This window comes from Pezoporus flaviventris, unplaced genomic scaffold (genome assembly GCF_033815535.1).
Source record: "Pezoporus flaviventris isolate CSIRO_AGI_PZ_B2104156 unplaced genomic scaffold, CSIRO_AGI_Pfla_v1 ptg000131l, whole genome shotgun sequence".
Taxonomy (NCBI): Eukaryota; Metazoa; Chordata; class Aves; order Psittaciformes; family Psittacidae; genus Pezoporus; species Pezoporus flaviventris.
Window position 1 is genome coordinate 2,175,664 of NW_026892679.1, and position 19,154 is coordinate 2,194,817.

Sequence of the window (19,154 nt, forward strand, 5' to 3'; positions counted from 1 at the left end):
ATACAGTATATGAAAGACTAAGCAAGTAACATAGTGCACTAAGGATATACCATGTAAAAACAAACATTTTAAGAACTCTGTTTTTTCAGTTTGGTTTTGTTTGTGTTTAAGCAAAACTGACTATGGCAATAAATTAATATAATAATTTTGGTTGGTTGGTTTTCAAATGAAAAATGAAGCCAAAACCACAAACACATGGAGCAATGAGAATGTGTATGTAATTAACTGTAATACTAAAATATCACTCTTTTAATATAAAAATAGAACAAACTTCAAAGAGATTTTACATACCTACTAACCATAACCCAGTCAGATGGCACAAATGATTTATGGGAATTCTTGACTTCTACCGTGAACTAAAATAAACAGAAATATAATGTTACACATCATGGGATGTTAAGAAAGATTACAGAACCATAATCATCATGCATCAAGAAATCTGCATGCATCAGAAGAAAACCATAATCAGCCTACACTGACTGAGCAGATCAGAAGCTAATGTTCTTTTTTGCCCCACAAGTGAGGGTTATGGCATAAATATTTTCTGACAAACAAGCAACTCCTATCCTGTTCTTGAGCCCTACCATGTTGCTGCCCCATCTCTGCCCTTCTATTCAAACCCACAAACACGCTCTCCTCACCTTCCTCTTACTAAGCCAAAGCCATACTAAAGCTAGTAGGTAAGTTTTACTTACCTGATCCTGACTGGGGCTTGTAGAGAATTTAGCATTTACACTGACTCTATGCTATAGATCACCTGATAAAGCTACTCCTTATCAGAGAGATGTGTCCTCCTGCCTCAGGATCAGTGATTCTGCTGAGCCACAGCCACCTACAACATTTCACAGACAGGAGCTCAAACTCTCAAATGCTAGCACTGCATCAATAGTACCTTTCATCAAGTTTGTATGAACTTGGGGTCAGAAAGTGAAGGAACATGGAAAACCAGCAGTAGTAGTAAGAGGCTCATTGCAGTGTAATTTATATGATGTGTTTATTGCAGTATTTTGTATGATTCATGTCCGTTATCTTTATAACACTAGCCTGAGGTCCTGATATCAAAGAATTGAGGCATTCTCAAATGAAAAATTTCAACTGGAAACCACATTTCTACCAGAGATTAGATTAACTCAGAATCTGACCACCTTCACAGAAAAGTTGACAAAGCTTTTCCATTACATTTGGTATGTTTTAGATAAAAACTTCCCCACCTCACCAGAGCAGCCAGGAATCACCCTCAAGTACAAACAAGAAGGAGAATTCTAATGTGAGCACAAGACTCCAGCAACGACATAGTGAACTATTTTTTAATTCATATAAGACACTTTTAACATATTTGGTAATGTAGAAACCATGAAATTGCATAATACATGTGAGATAAAAAGACTGAAAATGGGCAAAAGCAGAGATCTGCAAAGATCCAAACATGAGACAACTGCTGCTGCCACTAGTGGTGTTGCTGATGTCCCGTACAGCTTTTTCTGAAGTTCATCTCAAATAAATATCCATTGTTTAGGAAAGGAAGACACAAAATAGTGTGACAATTGTGTCTGTGCTGGATGCCTAAAAACAGTCTGAATTAACACAGCCAGTTCAGTCGCCTGGCCTGTTTGTGTAGCTAGTGAGAAACAAGCAGAGTTTGCAATCTTCTTCAAAACAACAAAAGCATTTGTTTTCATTCTTAGCCCTATTAGATAAATAATTGCAGTAATAAATAAATGGGACCAAAGCACTGCTTATGCAATACAAGAAATCACTATTTGCCAAATACAGCAAATTCTCTCTAAATCCTGCCTGAAATGAATAGCAATGCTATTGCTATCCAGACTGCTTTCTGTCCTAGTCAGTGCACACTATGAATTACATTACAGGTCTGGAAACAAATGATAGGATAGATGGGGTGTAACCTCGTGTTTTGGAAAAGGTATGCATCAGCTAGATCTTCATCAGAACTCCAAAAGGAATTTAACAAATGTAAGTTAACAAACTGGGCTGACTCTGAAAATCTAACCATGTGTTCACAATCATGGTTTTGGGGGCACATATTAAGGAAAAAATAGTTCAATTATTTTTTCTTCTCCAAAAAGGCCTGTACCTTGAACAGCTGTTCAGAGTAGGGGAATGCATAAAACAGTTTCCTGGCAGCTTCTCCAGCTTCCAGAACTAGCAAATCATAAACCTGCTTTCTGCCCAAGTCTGATGTGAGGAAGCGTTTGAATACTACATCTATCAGACTGCTACAAGAACATAAGAATATACCATACAGAACTGAAAGAGAGCGTAACTCAAGGAAACTGCTCTGGAACTCCCATACAATCCCCTTTCCATTACTTCCATTCCTTTAGTATCCTTCCTTTCCTCACAACCATCTTCCTCTACTGCTTTATTTGATGTCTCCGAAACACCCATACCAGATGTAATTAAGTAACAACTACCCCTAAGCTCTGCAGCTCCTTTCATGAATACATCAAAGACATGGCACCCTGTCTGCAATGGTTTCTGAGCTGTCCCGTTACAAAGCTCTCCTCTCACGAACATGTGCATAGTGCCTGGTTGTTTCTCAAACCCTCCTGGTCAGCTCGTATCTGTCTACTTCATCAGATGCTCTTCTCTCGTTGATCAAGTACTCTCTTCTCCTTTCTTCACACACGTGCCATCACCCACCTCTTAATGCAGCCTCTCTGAGACAAACCTCTCAGATCCTGTCCCTTCCCTTCCTCACACAATACTCAAAACACACTCTTCCAAATTTCTGCTTTTGGACGTCAGCATCCATGCTAATAGCCTACCCAGAGCTTTACCTACACTTGCTTCCTCTTCCCAGCTTCACCCTCAAAAATCGTACAATCATAGAACAGTTAGGGTTGGAAAGCACCTTAAGATCATCTAGTTCCAACCCCCTGCCATGGGCAAGGACACCTCACACTAAACAATGTCACCCAAGACTCTGTCCAACCTGGCCTTGAACACTGCCAGGGATGGAGCATTCACAACTGCCCTGGGCAACCCATTCCAGTGCCTCACCACCCTTAGAGTAAAGAAATTCCTCCTTATATCCAACCTAAACATCCCTTGTTTAAGTTTTAACCCATTACCCCTCGTCCTACCACTACCGTCCCTAATGAAGAGTCCCTTTCCAGCATCCCTAAAGACCCTTTCAGATACTGGAAGGCTGCTATGAGGTCTCCACATAGGCTTCTCTTCTCCAGGCTGAACAGGCCCAACTTTCTCAGCCTATCTTCATACAGGAGGTGTTTCAGTCTCCTGATCATCCTCGTGGCCCTTCCCTGGACTTGTTCCAACAGTCCCATGTCCTTTTTATGTTAAGGACACCAGAATTGTACACAATACTCCAAGTGAGGTCCCAGGAGAGAAAGAGTAGAGGGGCATGATCACCTCCTTCGACCTGCTGGTCACGCTCCTCTTGATGCAGCCCAGGATACGTTGGGCTTTCTGGGTTGCGAGCACACACTGAAGCCGGTTCATGTTAAGCTTCTTATCGACCAACACCCCCAAGTCCTTCTCAGTAGGGCTGCTCTGAATCACTTCTCTGCTCAACCTGTAGCTGTGCCTGGGACTGCCTCAACCTTGCACTTGGCATGGTTAAACTTCATAAGGTTGGCATCAGACCACCTCACAAGCATGTCAAGGTCGCTCTGGATGGCATCCCTTCCCTCCAGCCTATCAACCGAACCACACTGCTTGGTGTCATTGGCAAGCTTGGTGAGGGCGCACTCAATCCCACTGTCCATGTCACCAACAAAGATGTTAAACAAGACCGATCCCGACACTGATCCCTGAGGGACACCACTCGTTACTGGTCTCCAGTTGGACACTGAGCTGTTGACCACAACTCTTTGCGCGCAGCCATCCAGCCAGTTCTTTATCCACTGAGTGGTTTACCTATCAAATCGATGCCTCTCCAATTTAGAGACAAGGATGTCATGTGGGACAGCGTCAAACGCTTTGCACAAGTCCAAGTATATGACATCAATTGCTCAGCCCCTGTCCATCAGTTCCATAGCCCCATCATAGAAGGCCAATACCCACCTAAGGTGTTCATCAAATGCTGCTATCTTTAATCCATTCCTTCTGACTATCTCTCTCACCTTCACCATTGCCTATCAGTAGCATGATGTTTCTCTTGGGTCTTTCCCACCTTCCTAGGCCCCCAGTGTGACAATGGGCTGCTTCCAGCACTTTCCCTCCTTATCTTTACTCTTTTATTCCCAGCTTTTGTTCCTAACTCCTAGTTCCCTAACTCCTTTCTTTTCTCAGTTTCCTGTGGCATTTTCCCCAGTCTTCCTAGTCTAAGCTGCCAAAGGCCAAAACTGAACAGTGCTACCTCACTGCTCCTTTCAGCTGCCCCACCAATGTGACAGCATCTGCCATCTCTCATTTTTTTGCACTGAACTTCTCGGCTGGCTGGAGCATGGCCTGCCCACACTTACACAGCATCTGGCAAACAAAAGCTCTGTTCCGCAACTCCTATTTCTAAGAACTAAAAGTAAAAAGAATGTATCATTCTTTAATACTGTTTCTCTTCTCCCCCATCTTTCAAATTACAGCTTTAATCAGTAATTACAACTCATTTTACCATTCTTCAAATCTACCTAATGCTGTGCTTTTTGGTTCTCTGAGAATATTTCAGCACTTACTAGCCACATAAATAACCCTGGAAGCATGCAAGCTTGTCTACATATATGAAAAAGCAAAACATTACTGAACCAAACTCAACTGAAATAATCTGGTTTTATTATCTGAATCACTAAAGTAATTCACTTAAAAAAGTGACAGTGTCACAAAACTGTACTTTGAAGTTGTACAAAAAATCATGGTTTTTAAAGTATATGACCTCACTGAGTATCATATGAAATGAAGAGAGTTCTAGTTAAGTCTAACTTTTAAGCTGTTTTTCAGACAAGCAAGGGTACTGCCATACATAATAGATACCATATTACCTCTTGACCAGAAACTGTAACGTATTCTGCAGAAGGGTTCTTGATCTGTTTACGAATGTCCAGCAGATGCAGTTGGATTTTAGAAAGCACACCCATAATCTCCTCTTTTTTCTTTCTGATGACAGGGAAGTCTGTAAGGTCCTTGAACAATTGGGTTTTATCTCCAGTCCTATCCATAAGAAGCATAAGATAAAATAATGGTAAAACCAAAGATAAGTTTTCTAATTCTATGGGTTGTGTCCATACTTTTATTTGTTAATTTTCATCTGTTTTAACACTACCTTTTTATTCATCTCTAAACACAGCATTTCTGCTACTAGGTCATGATACAGCACATTTACCAAAAGCTGTAATACACACTACATAAATAGAAAGGAACTTCATATATGAACTCTAAGAAGCTGCACCAAGATAACCCCCCAAATGGTTCAAACCCAATCTGTTCCTGTTTCTTTCTACTGTATCACTTCATGCTCATTCTTGTATTGCTGACTCAGGTTTCTTGCCGTTTCTGGATGTGCATTCTACAGATTTCTGTTTGTTCTCCCTCAGTTGAGTAGAGCAAGAAAAGGAAGCACAAGAAAAAGCATTCCTTTCTGCCTCAACCCTAATTCTGGAATGGAACTGCTGTACCAACCTCGTGCACTCCGAGTGCTGACAACATCTTTATCATGATTAAATGCAAAGATTTAGATAATTTCTGAACACAGATTTTAAATGTATTAAGAATTTAGCCAAATTGACAGATTTTCATGTGGATTGAGAAGTGCCTCCCAATAGGCCTTCATCAAAGCAGAATATCATCAGGAGTTTCTCAGAGCAGCTTCCTTCTTTTCTCAAGGAAAGATTAACCAGAGCATTTTTAATACAGGCAAAACAAAGACCCTTCTTCTAGTCTCAGTGTCAGAAAATGACAGAATTGTTTTGGCTGCACTATCTCAGCTCAGGATTGAAACCCAAACGCACAATGCCATTCAAATGTTTAAAACGGGGAAGCTGGAAAAGCTATTAAAAATATGGTTGTCATCAAAAATAACAAAAATTTAACTTATCTTAATAAGTAGCAGGCAAACAAAGTAGTGAAATCAGCCCTAAGTTAACTGGAAACACATTTGTATTTGAAAGCAAATACAAAACCGTACAAGCTAATTGCATAATTACCCTGAAATCTAGTATTTGGAGAGCAAGTAATTAGCAAACTGAAAGTAATAAAACATGGAAGCAATAAAAAGTCTAATAGTCGACCCGCTTCAATACCCCTTTGCCTGTGAATGAAACTACAGCTGGTCACAAACCAGTGACCAGACAGGTAACACTAAGCTGTGCTTTGATTTTTGCATTACATGGATATAGTTATTGCATAAAATGACAGTAAAAATGTCATTTTAAAATACAGTATTAATTTTTAGAAACAATTTTGTGCTAATTAGATCTGTTTCCATGGGAATGCAGTAAAAAAAAGAAGACTGCTAGTAGCCAGCAGATGATTGTGAAGACAGTCACTGCTGTGTGATGCCTACCAAAAATATAAAAGTTGACAGTTTAAAAAAAAAAAAAACCAACCCAAAACCACAAACTCAAAATCTCAAACACCCCCTAAAAAAAAACCCTGGATCACAAGGATGCTTGTGAATGCCACTACAGTATTTTACCCACACCACATAATAAAATTAACACATGATGCAGTATACATACGAGTGCACGATTGTGTAAGTAGTCACCATGATTTCAAAGAAAGAAAGGGGTTTGAGTCCAAATAATACTGCCACACAAGTTTTAAATATATTCAGGCCAAAAGGTGGGGTCTTTTAGTCATTTTGAATAAATGCAAATAAAATGTATAACTTCTGCAGATCTCTGATGACACCTTCTACTAATACTACTGTATCTTATTTTTGTATACTGTTCAAGCCATTATCTATACAGTAACAAAAAAAAAAAAGGAAGCATATTTTACACCTATCTATTCTGGTATAATTAAGATACACTCTGTTTTGTCATAACCTGCCACAACTATAATTGGATCACATTCATCAGTAGAAATCTCATAATCCCACCTGTCCAACAGGTGTAGCAAATACTTCTAGCCTTCTCCAATTCTAAATTTACACACCTTGCATCTGTCTCTAATTCTGAAGCAAACAAAATAAGGTCTAAGCACTCTTAAGTTCTTAAATTTCTTAATTTTAAATCTCAGTTTAAGAGAAAGATAAAGATTTTATAAATAGAATGGAAGTTTTAGTCTGTTTTGAAAATAAAACATCACGACTATACTGCCTCAATATAACAACATATTAAACTATAGACCACATTTTTCAAAGAACCTTCACGTATACCACAGTCAATTAGATCTCATTAATAATTAATCTCACTAATATCTAATCAGTCTTCGATCATCATGTTAAAAGTTAAATGAAACTTGCTTACAGCATGGAAGTTCAGGAAGATCTATCTATAAAACTATTAAATGTATTTTCTCTGTCATTAGTGACCATGCAAAGAGATTTTTAGAAATGGAGGGAGGACACTCAAAGCTTTGATGAATTTTCACAAAAAAGGTCAAAGGCTTATTCCTAACAGCAGAGCCGCCACTCTGCTAAAGGTCATGTCTCTCCACAAAAAAAAAAGCTTCTCTATTAAAAAAAAAAAATATTTTAAAAGTTGTTAAACAAATTAACATGAGCAAAACATATTTTGCTCTAAATTCACTACCCGAAAAAGCTGAAAAACTTTAAAAAAATTATGCAGCCTGAGGCAAACACCCACTAAACAAACTACTTTCTCTCATAGTTTAACTTGAAAAAAAGAATATAAGCTGTAGAAAACAACCTCTGCTTTAACAAAGTAACCTGTACATAAAACAAAAAATATAAAACTAAGGTATATTAAAACCAGATGTGTAACCCTCAAAATTGAATACATTTACTCTAGAAAGTCTATGAAGCACTGAAGATTCATGTATTTTCTCTACTTACTTGGCTGCTTCTTCATTAAGGATCTTTAAATAATGTTTTACTGGGGAGAGAAGTTCTGGGATTTCCAACAGTGCATTTTGTAATAGAGGAGTTTTCACGTAAGAATGTATGACTGGAACAAGAGCTTGAATCTCCAAGTCCAGGCGAGACAGAGTGCTGACTATCAAGAAGAACTCTTGGGTTGAGCACTGAGAAGGGAAGCAATATCTAAATCATTATGGTGTATTATTATATTTTCCTTAAACTCTATGAACTTTTATGCTCTTTTGAAAATAATACAAAATACAACAAAAATGTATGGACTATTTCTAACACAGCTGCATAGTCTTACCACATTCACAAGGTTAATAAAGCATACTACTATTTCAACCACTATTGTTAGTTGGGACCTGATCTCCGTTACTCCTGTTGCTGGATAGAAACATATAAAACGTATTTTACTGACGTGTAGATCAGATATTCCTTCTTCAGTGCACTGACAATACAGAAAAAAACAGTTTGTTTTCCTCACCTGCGAATGCAAGGAAGGGAGTAGGACAAACTGAATGCTTCTACTATGAAAATCTTTGTATGCCACATCCTTCTCTTCCTACATTATGTTTTCTCTCCTACCTAGGCAACAAACAGCCTAATACTCAATTTCTGGTCAGTGTTTTCTGGTAATCAGTACAACATTAACTGCAGAACATGCAGGCTTCCATGAATCACTATTTCATAAAACACTCCTGCATTTTTATTTTGCCACCCCTTCTCTTTCAAAATCTCTCCCCAGAGGTAAATTTTTCATTCTCTTTCCTTCCCACAGCCATATGCAAGAACTAAAACAATTCTCTCATCTGTTATACTGTGTTTATTTCTTCCAAATAACTTATGTACCCAGAAGCAAGTATTAACAAAAATGCTGAGCTCTAAAGGAACACTTTGCCTCCTTCCCCACATACATAACCCTAAAATAAGTTTGTTCTGTAATGCCTTCACAACACGAACACCATATAAATTCAATCTTCTGAAAACCATAAACAATAAATTAATGTACACTCCACTTACAGCCTTGGCCCTCTTCTCATTAAATAATGTCACTGCTGTGACCAGCAATGGAAGAGCGTCCCCCATGGTGTATAAACTCAGAATAAAGATACATCTAGACCTGCAGCCTTGGCAATCGACTACGGAAGTAGTAGAAAACTACTGGAAACTGTAAGAGACTGACAACAATAAAGCTAGAAAGAAAGTAATTTTTAAGTTTAATTGACAAGTTCACTGATTTGCTCTATCATAAAGACTGTATTAAACGAAAATTAAAAAATACAATAAAATAAAAAATCATTCCTGGCCATTTAATATGCATTCAGTCACAGGAGTAATTAAATGTTACTGAAGTTATCATAAAGCCAGTATCTGCTACATACTCTCCTGAAGCATGGCTGTAAGCTAAAGAACTCTACCAAATAGGCAAGGTTGGTAGATACTTCACTAAGGGACTGGGTAATTTAACCATGAGTATTTCATGACAGTTTGGAAGACCAAAGAGATTTCATTCTGAATGTTTCTGGAAAACCCAAGTTCATCTTTGTTTCAGATCCATGTAAATTAGGGATATAAGACACCCACTGGGTGGTTTCCCTGTAACTGCTGGATTTTTCTGCATGGGTTTTCTTTTTGTCTTCTCTTGGGCCGTAATATTCTTAGAAGCTGTGTGCTTACCACTTCCTTTCAGAAATTAATCATAAAGCAGTAAGTATCATCATGTAAAAGTTTTATCAGACAGCTTAAATTTCCCTTCCATCAAATTAATCCCAGAGTCTCTAGTTTTACTCTTTTATACCACACTATCTCATCTGCTTTTCTGCTGTTAACAGGGTGTTAACAAGTACCTCTAAATCTTATGTTCTCCTCAATTTAACCAAATCATCAATTTAACCATACTATAGCCTTTTAATCTTTCTTCGTAAACAATCCATTTTTCAGCCTCATGAAAACTTTGGCTCTCCCCTGCACTCTCAGCAATTTATCAGCATCTTTCTGATAATCTGGAACTTACTAATTTTATCTTGCAAAAGCTCTGACAAGAACACAAAACAAATAATAAAGCAGTAAATCTGTCAATGGCATTTGAAGTCAAAGCACTGTCGTGGTTTAAACCCAGTCAGGTAACTTGTTCACTCACTCCCAGTGAGTGGTGCCGAGCTGACAACAATCGAGGTCCGTGTCCCCCCCCCACCGGGGTTCTCCCCTTCCCTGCTCCCGGAGGAATGGGGAGGAGGATCGAAAAAGTGCAACTCCCACGGGTTGAGACAAGAACAGTCCAGCAACCAATGTACACAAATCACCACCGCTACTATCAACTACAACCATGATAAGGGAAAATAACAAGGGAAGAGAATACGATACCACCGGCCAAGAAAACGAGTTCCACCCGGAAGCCCGTGTCCTTCCGGGTAACTCCCAGTCACCCCCCACCCCGGCCATGACGTGCTGTGGTATGGAATACCTCCCTGGCTAGCCCGGGTCAGGCGCCCCGTCTCTGCTTCCTCTCGGCCTCCCCTCCTCCCTGGCAGAGCATGAGCCTCACAAAGTCCTTGGTCAGGGTAAACATCACTTAGCAACAACTGAAAACATCGACTTCACCAACACTGTTCTCAGGCTGGAAGTCAAAACACAGCACTGCACCAGCTACCACAAAGGAAAAAAAACATGACTGCTACTGCTGAACCCAGGACATTATCCACCCCTTATTCCATACCATTCACGTCGTGCTCAGATCCCACATTTTCAATACACCAACGCTCTCCCATATATATACATCCATATACATAGAGACCAAGAGGAAAAGATCATTTTCTTAGTGCATGGACCAATCCCTATAATGCTGCCGAGTCCATTCGGTCCATGATGTTCAAAGTTCATTCTCTGTTGGGATGATGGCTGGAGGGAAGTCAGGGCCAGTCGCTGGTGACCTGGAGACATCTAGTTGATGGGCTGTAAAAGCATTACACAGCAGGCAACAGCATACAATTGAGTTCACTGGCTGTTTTCCCCTAAAATCAAATCCCCTTGAGGTATACATCGGACTTCCCCATCTTCCTGCATTACCCACCAAGTATATCCAGGTCCCTGAGCAAAAGCAATCCCACGAGTGGGTTTGCCTTTACCTGAAGCAGGAATAACCCAGACTGTCTTCCCCAGCAAATTCTTCATATGCACCACGGGAACTTTGTCCCCCTCTACAATATGTAAAAGTTCTGACTGGGCTGGGCCGGCCCTGTTGGCAGATCCTCTGGTGTTGACCAACCAGGTGGCCTTTGGTAAGTGTGTATCCCAATGCTTGAAAGTTCCCCCACCCATCGCTCTCAGTATAGTTTTTAACAGCCCATTGTACTGTTCGATTTTCCCAGAGGCTGGTGCATGGTAGGGGATGTGATATACCCACTCAATGCCATGCTCTTTGGCCCAAATATCTATAAGGTTATTCCGGAAATGAGTCCCATTGTCTGACTCAATTCTCTCTGGGGTGCCGTGTTGCCACAAAATCTGTTTCTCAAGGCCCAGGATAGTGTTCCGGGCAGTGGCATGGGGCACAGCGTATGTTTCCAGCCACCCGGTGGTTGCCTTGGCGGGTTGGTGGCAGTGTGATATAGTCAATCTGCCAGGCCTCCCCATATTTATACTTCAACCATCGTCCTCCATACCAAAGAGGCTTTAACTGCTTGGCTTGTTTAATTGCAGCACATGTTTCACACTCATGAATAACCTGGGCAATAGTGTCCATTGTTAAGTCCACCCCTTGATCACGGGCCCATCTATATGCTGCATCTCTGCCCTGATGGCCTGAAGTGTCATGGGCCCACCGGGCCAAAAATAATTCACCTTTATGTTGCCAATCTAAGTCCATCTGAGCCACTTCAATCTTAGCCGCTTTATCCACTTGTTGGTTGTTCTGGTGTTCCTCAGTGGCCCGACTCTTGGGTACATGGGCATCTACATGACGTACCTTCACCACCAGGTTCTGCACCCGGGCAGCAATATCTTTCCACAGTGCAGCAGCCCAGATGGGTTTACCTCTGCGTTGCCAGTTGCTCTGCTTCCATTGCTTCAACCACCCCCACAGGGCATTTGCCACCATCCATGAGTCAGTATAAAGTACTGGCCACTTTTCTCGTTCAGCAATGTCCAGGACCAGCTGGATGGCTTTCACCTCGGCAAACTGACTCGATTCACCCTCTCCGTCAGCAGTTTCTGCAACTTGTCGTCCAGGACTCCATACAGCTGCCTTCCATCTCCGATGCTTTCCCACAATATGGCAGGACCCATCAGTGAACAAGGCATACTGCTTTTCACTTTCTGACAGTTCATTATATGGTGGGGCCTCTTCAGCACGCAGCACCTCCTCCTGTGGTGACATTCCAAAATCTTTGCCCTCTGGCCAGTCCATGATGACTTCTAGAATGCCTGGACGACTGAGATTTCCTATTCGAGTTCGTTGTGTAATTACTGCAGCCCATTTACTCCATGTAGCATCAGTTGCATGATGTGTAGAGGAGACCCTGCCTTTGAACATCCAGCCCAGCACGGGCAACCGGGGTGCCAGGAGGAGCTGTGCTTCAGTGCCAAACACTTCTGAAGCAGCTCGAACCCCTTCATAGGCTGCCAGTATCTCTTTCTCAGTTGGGGTATAGCTGGCCTCAGATCCTTTATATCCCCGACTCCAAAAGCCGAGGGGTCGACCTCGAGTCTCCCCTGGAGCTTTCTGCCAGAGGCTCCAGGTAGGACCGTTCTCCCCAGCTGCAGTATACAGTACATTTTTTACATCTGGTCCAGTCCGGACTGGTCCAAGGGCTACTGCGTGAACTATCTCGCGTTTAATTTGCTCAAAGGCTTGTTGTTGTTCAGGGCCCCATTTAAAATCATTCTTCTTCCGGGTCACATGATAGAGAGGGCTTACAATCGAACTGTAATTTGGGATGTGCATTCTCCAGAACCCCACAGCACCCAAGAAAGCTTGTGTTTCTTTCTTATTAGTTGGTGGAGACATTGCTGTTATCTTGTTGATCACATCTGTGGGGATCTGTCTACGTCCATCTTGCCATTTTATTCCCAAAAATTGAATCTCCTGTGCAGGTCCCTTGACCTTACTCCGTTTTATGGCAAAACCGGCTTTCAGCAGGATTTGGATTATTTTCCTCCCTTTCTCAAAGACTTCTTCTGCTGTATCGCCCCACACAATAATGTCATCAATGTATTGCAGGTGTTCTGGAGCTTGCCCCTGTTCCAGTGCAGTCTGGATCAGTCCGTGGCAAATGGTAGGGCTGTGTTTCCACCCCTGGGGCAGTCGGTTCCAAGTGAACTGGACACCCCTCCAAGTAAAAGCAAACTGTGGCCTGCACTCTGCTGCCAAAGGAATGGAGAAAAATGCATTGGCAATATCAATCGTGGCATACCACTTGGCTGCCTTTGACTCTAGTTCATACTGAAGTTCTAGCATGTCCGGTACGGCAGCACTCAATGGTGGTGTGACTTCATTCAGGCCACGATAGTCTACTGTTAGTCTCCATTCTCCATTAGACTTTCACACTGGCCATATGGGGCTATTAAAGGGTGAGCGGGTCCTGCTGATCACCCCCTGACTCTCCAGTCTACGGATCAGCTGATGGATGGGAATCAGGAAGTCTCAGTTGGTGCGATATTGCCGCCGGTGCACTGTTGTGGTCGCAACTGGCACTTGTTGTTCTTCAACTTTCAGCAACCCCACAGCAGAGGGATCCTCTGAGAGACCAGGCAAGGTGGACAGCTGCTCAATTTCCTCAGTCTCCAAAGCAGCAATACCAAAAGCCCACCGGTACACTTTTGGGTCTTTGAAGTACCCTCTCTTGAGGTAATCTATGCTGAGGATGCATGGAGCCTCTGGACCAGTCACAATAGGGTGCTTTTGCCACTCCCTCCCAGTCAGGCTGATTTCAGCCTCCAGCACAGTCAACTCTTGGGATCCTCCTGTTACTCCAGAAATATAGATGGGTTCCACCCCTTGACAGCTTGATGGCATCAGGGTACACTGTGCACCGGTATCTGCTAGAGCCTTATACTTCTGTGGGACTGATGTGCCAGGCCATCTGATCCACAAAGTCCAGTAAATCCGATTGTCCCCTACCTCCACCTGGCTGGAGGCAGGGCCCCTCTAATGGTCGTCACCGTGTTGGACACTTAAGTCGTGGTGAAAGGGATTATTCTTCGTTATCACAGGAGCTGGAGTAAAATCAGCTCTTCCATTCCATCTGGGAAACTGCTCACCAGAGACTGAAGCCGTAGCTCTCATGGGACGATCAGTCTTGGCCCTTGCTCCCCTCTTCAGTTCACTCACCCGTTCCTCCAAAGCTGAAGTAGGTTTTCCATCCCACTTTGTCATGTCTTCTCCGTGATACAGCAGGTAAAACCACAGGGTACCCCGTGGCGTATACCTCCTGTATCTCCTCTCTTGAACAATAGGACACCTTTTGTTAATAGCTGAGACGTGTGTTGGTACACGTGAGGAGCTGGATAAATCAGATAGATCATCCCTCAATTGTTCGAGGTCCTGGGACAGTTTTTTCACAGCTGAGATGATGGAAGGGGTGAGGTTGTCTTCGAACTCTCGGAGTTTATGAACCATTTCATCCACTGTTAGTGGTACTATGTCATTCCAGGTTACTGTTGCCAATGAATGGGCATATGATGACGGTGCATTCCGTGTAAGCTTTCGCCACATGGGTCGTGTACATTCAACTTCATCTGGATCTATGGGTGTATCCCCGTTATTTGGCTTGATGTGATAGATCATCTCTACGATGGCCGATTCCCTCAGAGACTGGATGCCTTTGTCTATAGCAGTCCACTTGGCCGAACGACTCGTAACATCGTCCTTGTACGGAAACCTTTCTTTTACAGCTGCCAAGAGCCGCCTCCAAAGGCTGAGGGATTTTTTCTCTCTTGCAATTGCTTTGTCAATTCCCCCTTCTCTAGCAAGTGATCCCAGCTGCTTGGCTTCTGTACCTTCTAGTTCGTGACCATCGGCCCCATTGTCCCAGCATCGGAGTAACCAGGTGATGATGTGCTCCCCTGGTTGACGGGTAAAATCTTTTCGCATATTCCGCAGCTCGGTTGAGGTCCGAGGTCGAGAAGTTACCTCTTCTTCTTCTTCTTCGTCATGTGATGATGACTCCTGATCAGATTCTGGACCGGGTGGTGAATTCATTGGTTCTTCATCTCGCTTCACCCTTTTTGCCTCCTTTTTGCTTGTTCTCTTGTGTACAGGGGCAACCGATATTGGTACGAATTGGTCCTCTGGTTTGGCTGCAGTGATTATCACTGTGGTTTGAGTAGCAACTGTACTTGTTGCTGGGGGTGGTATAGCTGCTGTGCTTGGAGCTGGGGTAACCACACTGTCTGTTGCAGTTGAAGTTTGAGCAGCTGCTGTACTTGCCACTGGGGTAGCTGCTCTGTTCATTGAGGCCAAAGTTTGCGTAGCGACTGTACTTGTCGCTGGGGTTGGTGCAGCTGCTGTGCTTGGAGCTGGGGTAACCGCGCTGTCTGTTGCAGTTGAAGTTTGAGCAGCTGCTGTACTTGCCACTGGGGTAGCTGCACAGTTCATTGCAGCCAAAGTTTGAGTAGCGACTGTTGCTTTGCCCTCAGATCCGCCGACATTCTTTTCCTTTTGAAGGTGCTGGATAGTGTTGAACAAGGCCCTGTAAGCATAGGCCAAGCCCCAGCACGTTGCCATGATTTGTCCATCTCTGGTATGGCCAGAATGACCACACACCTCATTTAAGTGTTTTACTAATTCTTCTGGATTTTGCAGTTGTTCAGTAGTGAAATTCCAAAGTACTGGAGGGGCCCACTGACCTAGATACTTGCCCACACACCCTGCCACTCATGGCGGTCCAGCCTCAGGGAAAAATCTCTCGGTCCTCCTACATTGTCGTTTGACCCCAGACAAGACCCAAACCTGACTCTGCTTAACTCTTGAAATCAGTAGTGGGCAAAACACACTCTGTATGCGTGTTAGCATGGTAATTCCCATCACCATCAGCAAACAAGTCTCAACAGCATTAAAATGCCATCCAAAAAATTCAAAACTCTCAAATGTAAATGGTCTGGGGGGACGACTGGGAGGGTAAAAGGATGTCTGCTTCACAGGTTGGGCACCTGAGAAGGAGAAAAAAGATGTGTAATTGCTAAGCACCTCCATCATATACCTCCCAAAGTATAAAGGTGGTGACCACATTGGGAACATAAGCCAGATCAGTTTCATGATCAATGATTCTATTGTATTACAAGTCATTACCATAAAGTACTATGGGACAAAAACCTTAGCCCAAGCCCCACACTTGAAAAACACTAATACAGCCAATACCGGATGGACGTAAGATACGATATACTGAAACTGTGAGATCAAGAGGAACAACCTTGAGAGTCAATAAATTAGCATTGTGACGAGTGACTATCAATCCAGTCAGATCTGTTCTTATCTCAACCCCTCGTGCCCCACGTTGGGTGCCAAAAGAACTGTCGTGGTTTAAACCCAGTCAGGTAACTTGTTCACTCACTCCCAGTGAGTGGTGCCGAGCTGACAACAATCAAGGTCCGTGTCCCCCCCCCACCGGGGTTCTCCCCTTCCCCGCTCCCGGAGGAACGGGGAGGAGGATCGAAAAAGTGCAACTCCCACGGGTTGAGACAAGAACAGTCCAGCAACCAATGTACACAAATCACCACCGCTACTATCAACTACAACAATGATAAGGGAAAATAGCAAGGGAAGAGAATACGATACCACCGGCCAAGAAAACGAGTTCCACCCGGAAGCCCGTGTCCTTCCGGGTAACTCCCAGTCACCCCCCACCCCGGCCATGACGTGCTGTGGTATGGAATACCTCCCTGGCTAGCCCGGGTCAGGCGCCCCGTCTCTGCTTCCTCCCGGCCTCCCCTCCTCCCTGGCAGAGCATGAGCCTCACAAAGTCCTTGGTCAGGGTAAACATCACTTAGCAACAACTGAAAACATCGACTTCACCAACACTGTTCTCAGGCTGGAAGTCAAAACACAGCACTGCACCAGCTACCACAAAGGAAAAAAAACATGACTGCTACTGCTGAACCCAGGACAAGCACAAACAAAAGGTCTGAAAGACAAAATAAATGATAAATCCAGGCTTGGACTGGTAGAGTAAAATACAGTACGACCAAGTACATCATCATCATCATCAACACTGATGTAGATAAAAGGACAGAATTCTGCAAAACTTCCCTTGCTTACAAAATGAACTCAAGGAGGCAAAGGCTGAAGCCATGCCACACTAAATTGCAACACTGGTCCTTGAAAAACAGCATTACCTGATTCATAGCAATGTCCAGAAAAGAAGAACGAGACAATATGGACAGTAAGAAATACACCTGTTGACCATCTGGTGGTGGTTGTTTTAACTGTTCTTTAAAAAAAAGGAATGAAAAAGGGATTTAATTAGCACAATGCCTACTGAAGGTGGGAAAAAGAAAAAGTTCTAAGAATACATAAAAACTTCTCTAAGATGTTATTCAATAAGGGTGGTGAGGCTTGTGACGGTGAGGCTTCAGCAGGGGTAAGAAACTAGATTTCAAGCAAGTGTCATCTATAAAAGAATTTGAGAGGGGGAACAACCAACCTTGGTCATGTACAAAGCCATAAACAACCCTGAAAGTTATCATGAGATTTCTCAAAGGATGTCTAATGAACATGCTGAAGCTTCTCATGGCAACTGTGAAAGCTTACACACCATAACACACATATAATGAGTTAAAACCTACCTGATTTTACTGTGAGCTAAGGTCTACAGTACCTTTAGAGAACAAGAAATTCAGCATGCTTTACTGCAAACAATATTGTTAAACGCAGCATACCCAAGAAAGAGGGTGAACATACCCTTTTTGTGCTTATTCAGAGTGTTACTGTTTCTCTTGGCTTGATTTTAGTAACACCACAGGACTTCACATCTAAAATGTAATGGCTCCACTGCAGAAATGATTTACTAAGCAAACATGTAACTCGGAACACTTCCGAAAAGCTGGGGTCCATTAAAGTGGGACTGATTTCACTTAAATCCTAAGTAACCTTACATAATACATATAACACTATTATAAATTAGAAGCTTTAAAATGAAGTAAAAATGGTTTGCATAAAGTGGGATTAATATTCTTGCATTCACGGAAGATTCTCTCAAGCTTATTCAATGCAAGTTCTGAAGTCTAACTTTGAAATACCATCAATGGTAGTTATTACAGTTTCTTTGGCACAAGGAGAATAACCTCGGAGTTGACAGCAATGCTAAACAATACTTTCAACCAGCAGTTTATCCAACTGTACTGAAAATAGTAGGACTGCCATCAAAAACAATGCATGAAAGATCACAGCAGTATGCCAGCTCTAACACACTTTCAACAACGCTGAAAACAATTTAGCTTTGTTTGCATTAGTGGAATTGTCTTCTACAGACCTAGTAGGGAGCCACAGAGACACACAGCTGACAGCCATTGACCACTCCAAATTAAAAGCATTTTAAATTTTAAAAAAAGTGAGTTTAAATGCAGCATACATTTATCACTCATTACAAAATGTAGTACTTACCTTCATATTTTTAATATAGTGAGCATAGTGGTTTTGCTTTAGAAAAAAATGAGGAATTCAATTTTAAGGTTACTCTGTCCCCTTGTTATGACATTACTTCTGTTAATTGTCAGGGGACAACTTGCTCAAATCAGCAAGTCTAAAAATATCTGTGTTGCAAATTCTTTAAAAGATTAAAAGTATAGCATACACCTGATGTGCTTTCATAGAAGAAAAAAATTAAAATACAAAAGGTACATGTTATCTGAAGTCAACAACATGCTATGGGGAGAATTTATTTTAAACATTCTATTCAAACAGTAATTTTCTGGGCACACACAGCAGATATTGATTTAATTGATTTAGTAAGAGAAAAAAAATAATTTGAAATACAACATTTTTCTCTGAATCTACTCTAATCTTGTGATTTAATAACACAATCTTCAATGAAGTATTAAACATACCTTTCAGAGAAGGGCACATTTTCAGCACCATTCTAGATGACAAGCTTATAGCAAAGATTTTAAACACTCAGCAATCATCTAGGCAGCACCCTTCTTCACCAAGGAGTCTGAGTACAACAGTGAAGTATTCACTGGAAAACCAAGGGTAAAT

At 42.1% G+C, this 19,154-nt stretch overlaps 1 protein-coding gene across 1 annotated transcript in view; it reads right to left on the bottom strand.

The window, feature by feature from the left end:
- Positions 1 to 19,154, bottom strand: part of MSH3 (mutS homolog 3) — a 125,894-nt gene that overhangs the window by 35,289 nt on the left and 71,451 nt on the right. The window contains 3 exon segments of the mRNA XM_061478756.1: positions 292 to 356; positions 4,962 to 5,130; positions 7,937 to 8,124. Of these exon segments, the coding sequence (XP_061334740.1) occupies positions 292 to 356; positions 4,962 to 5,130; positions 7,937 to 8,124 (422 nt within the window).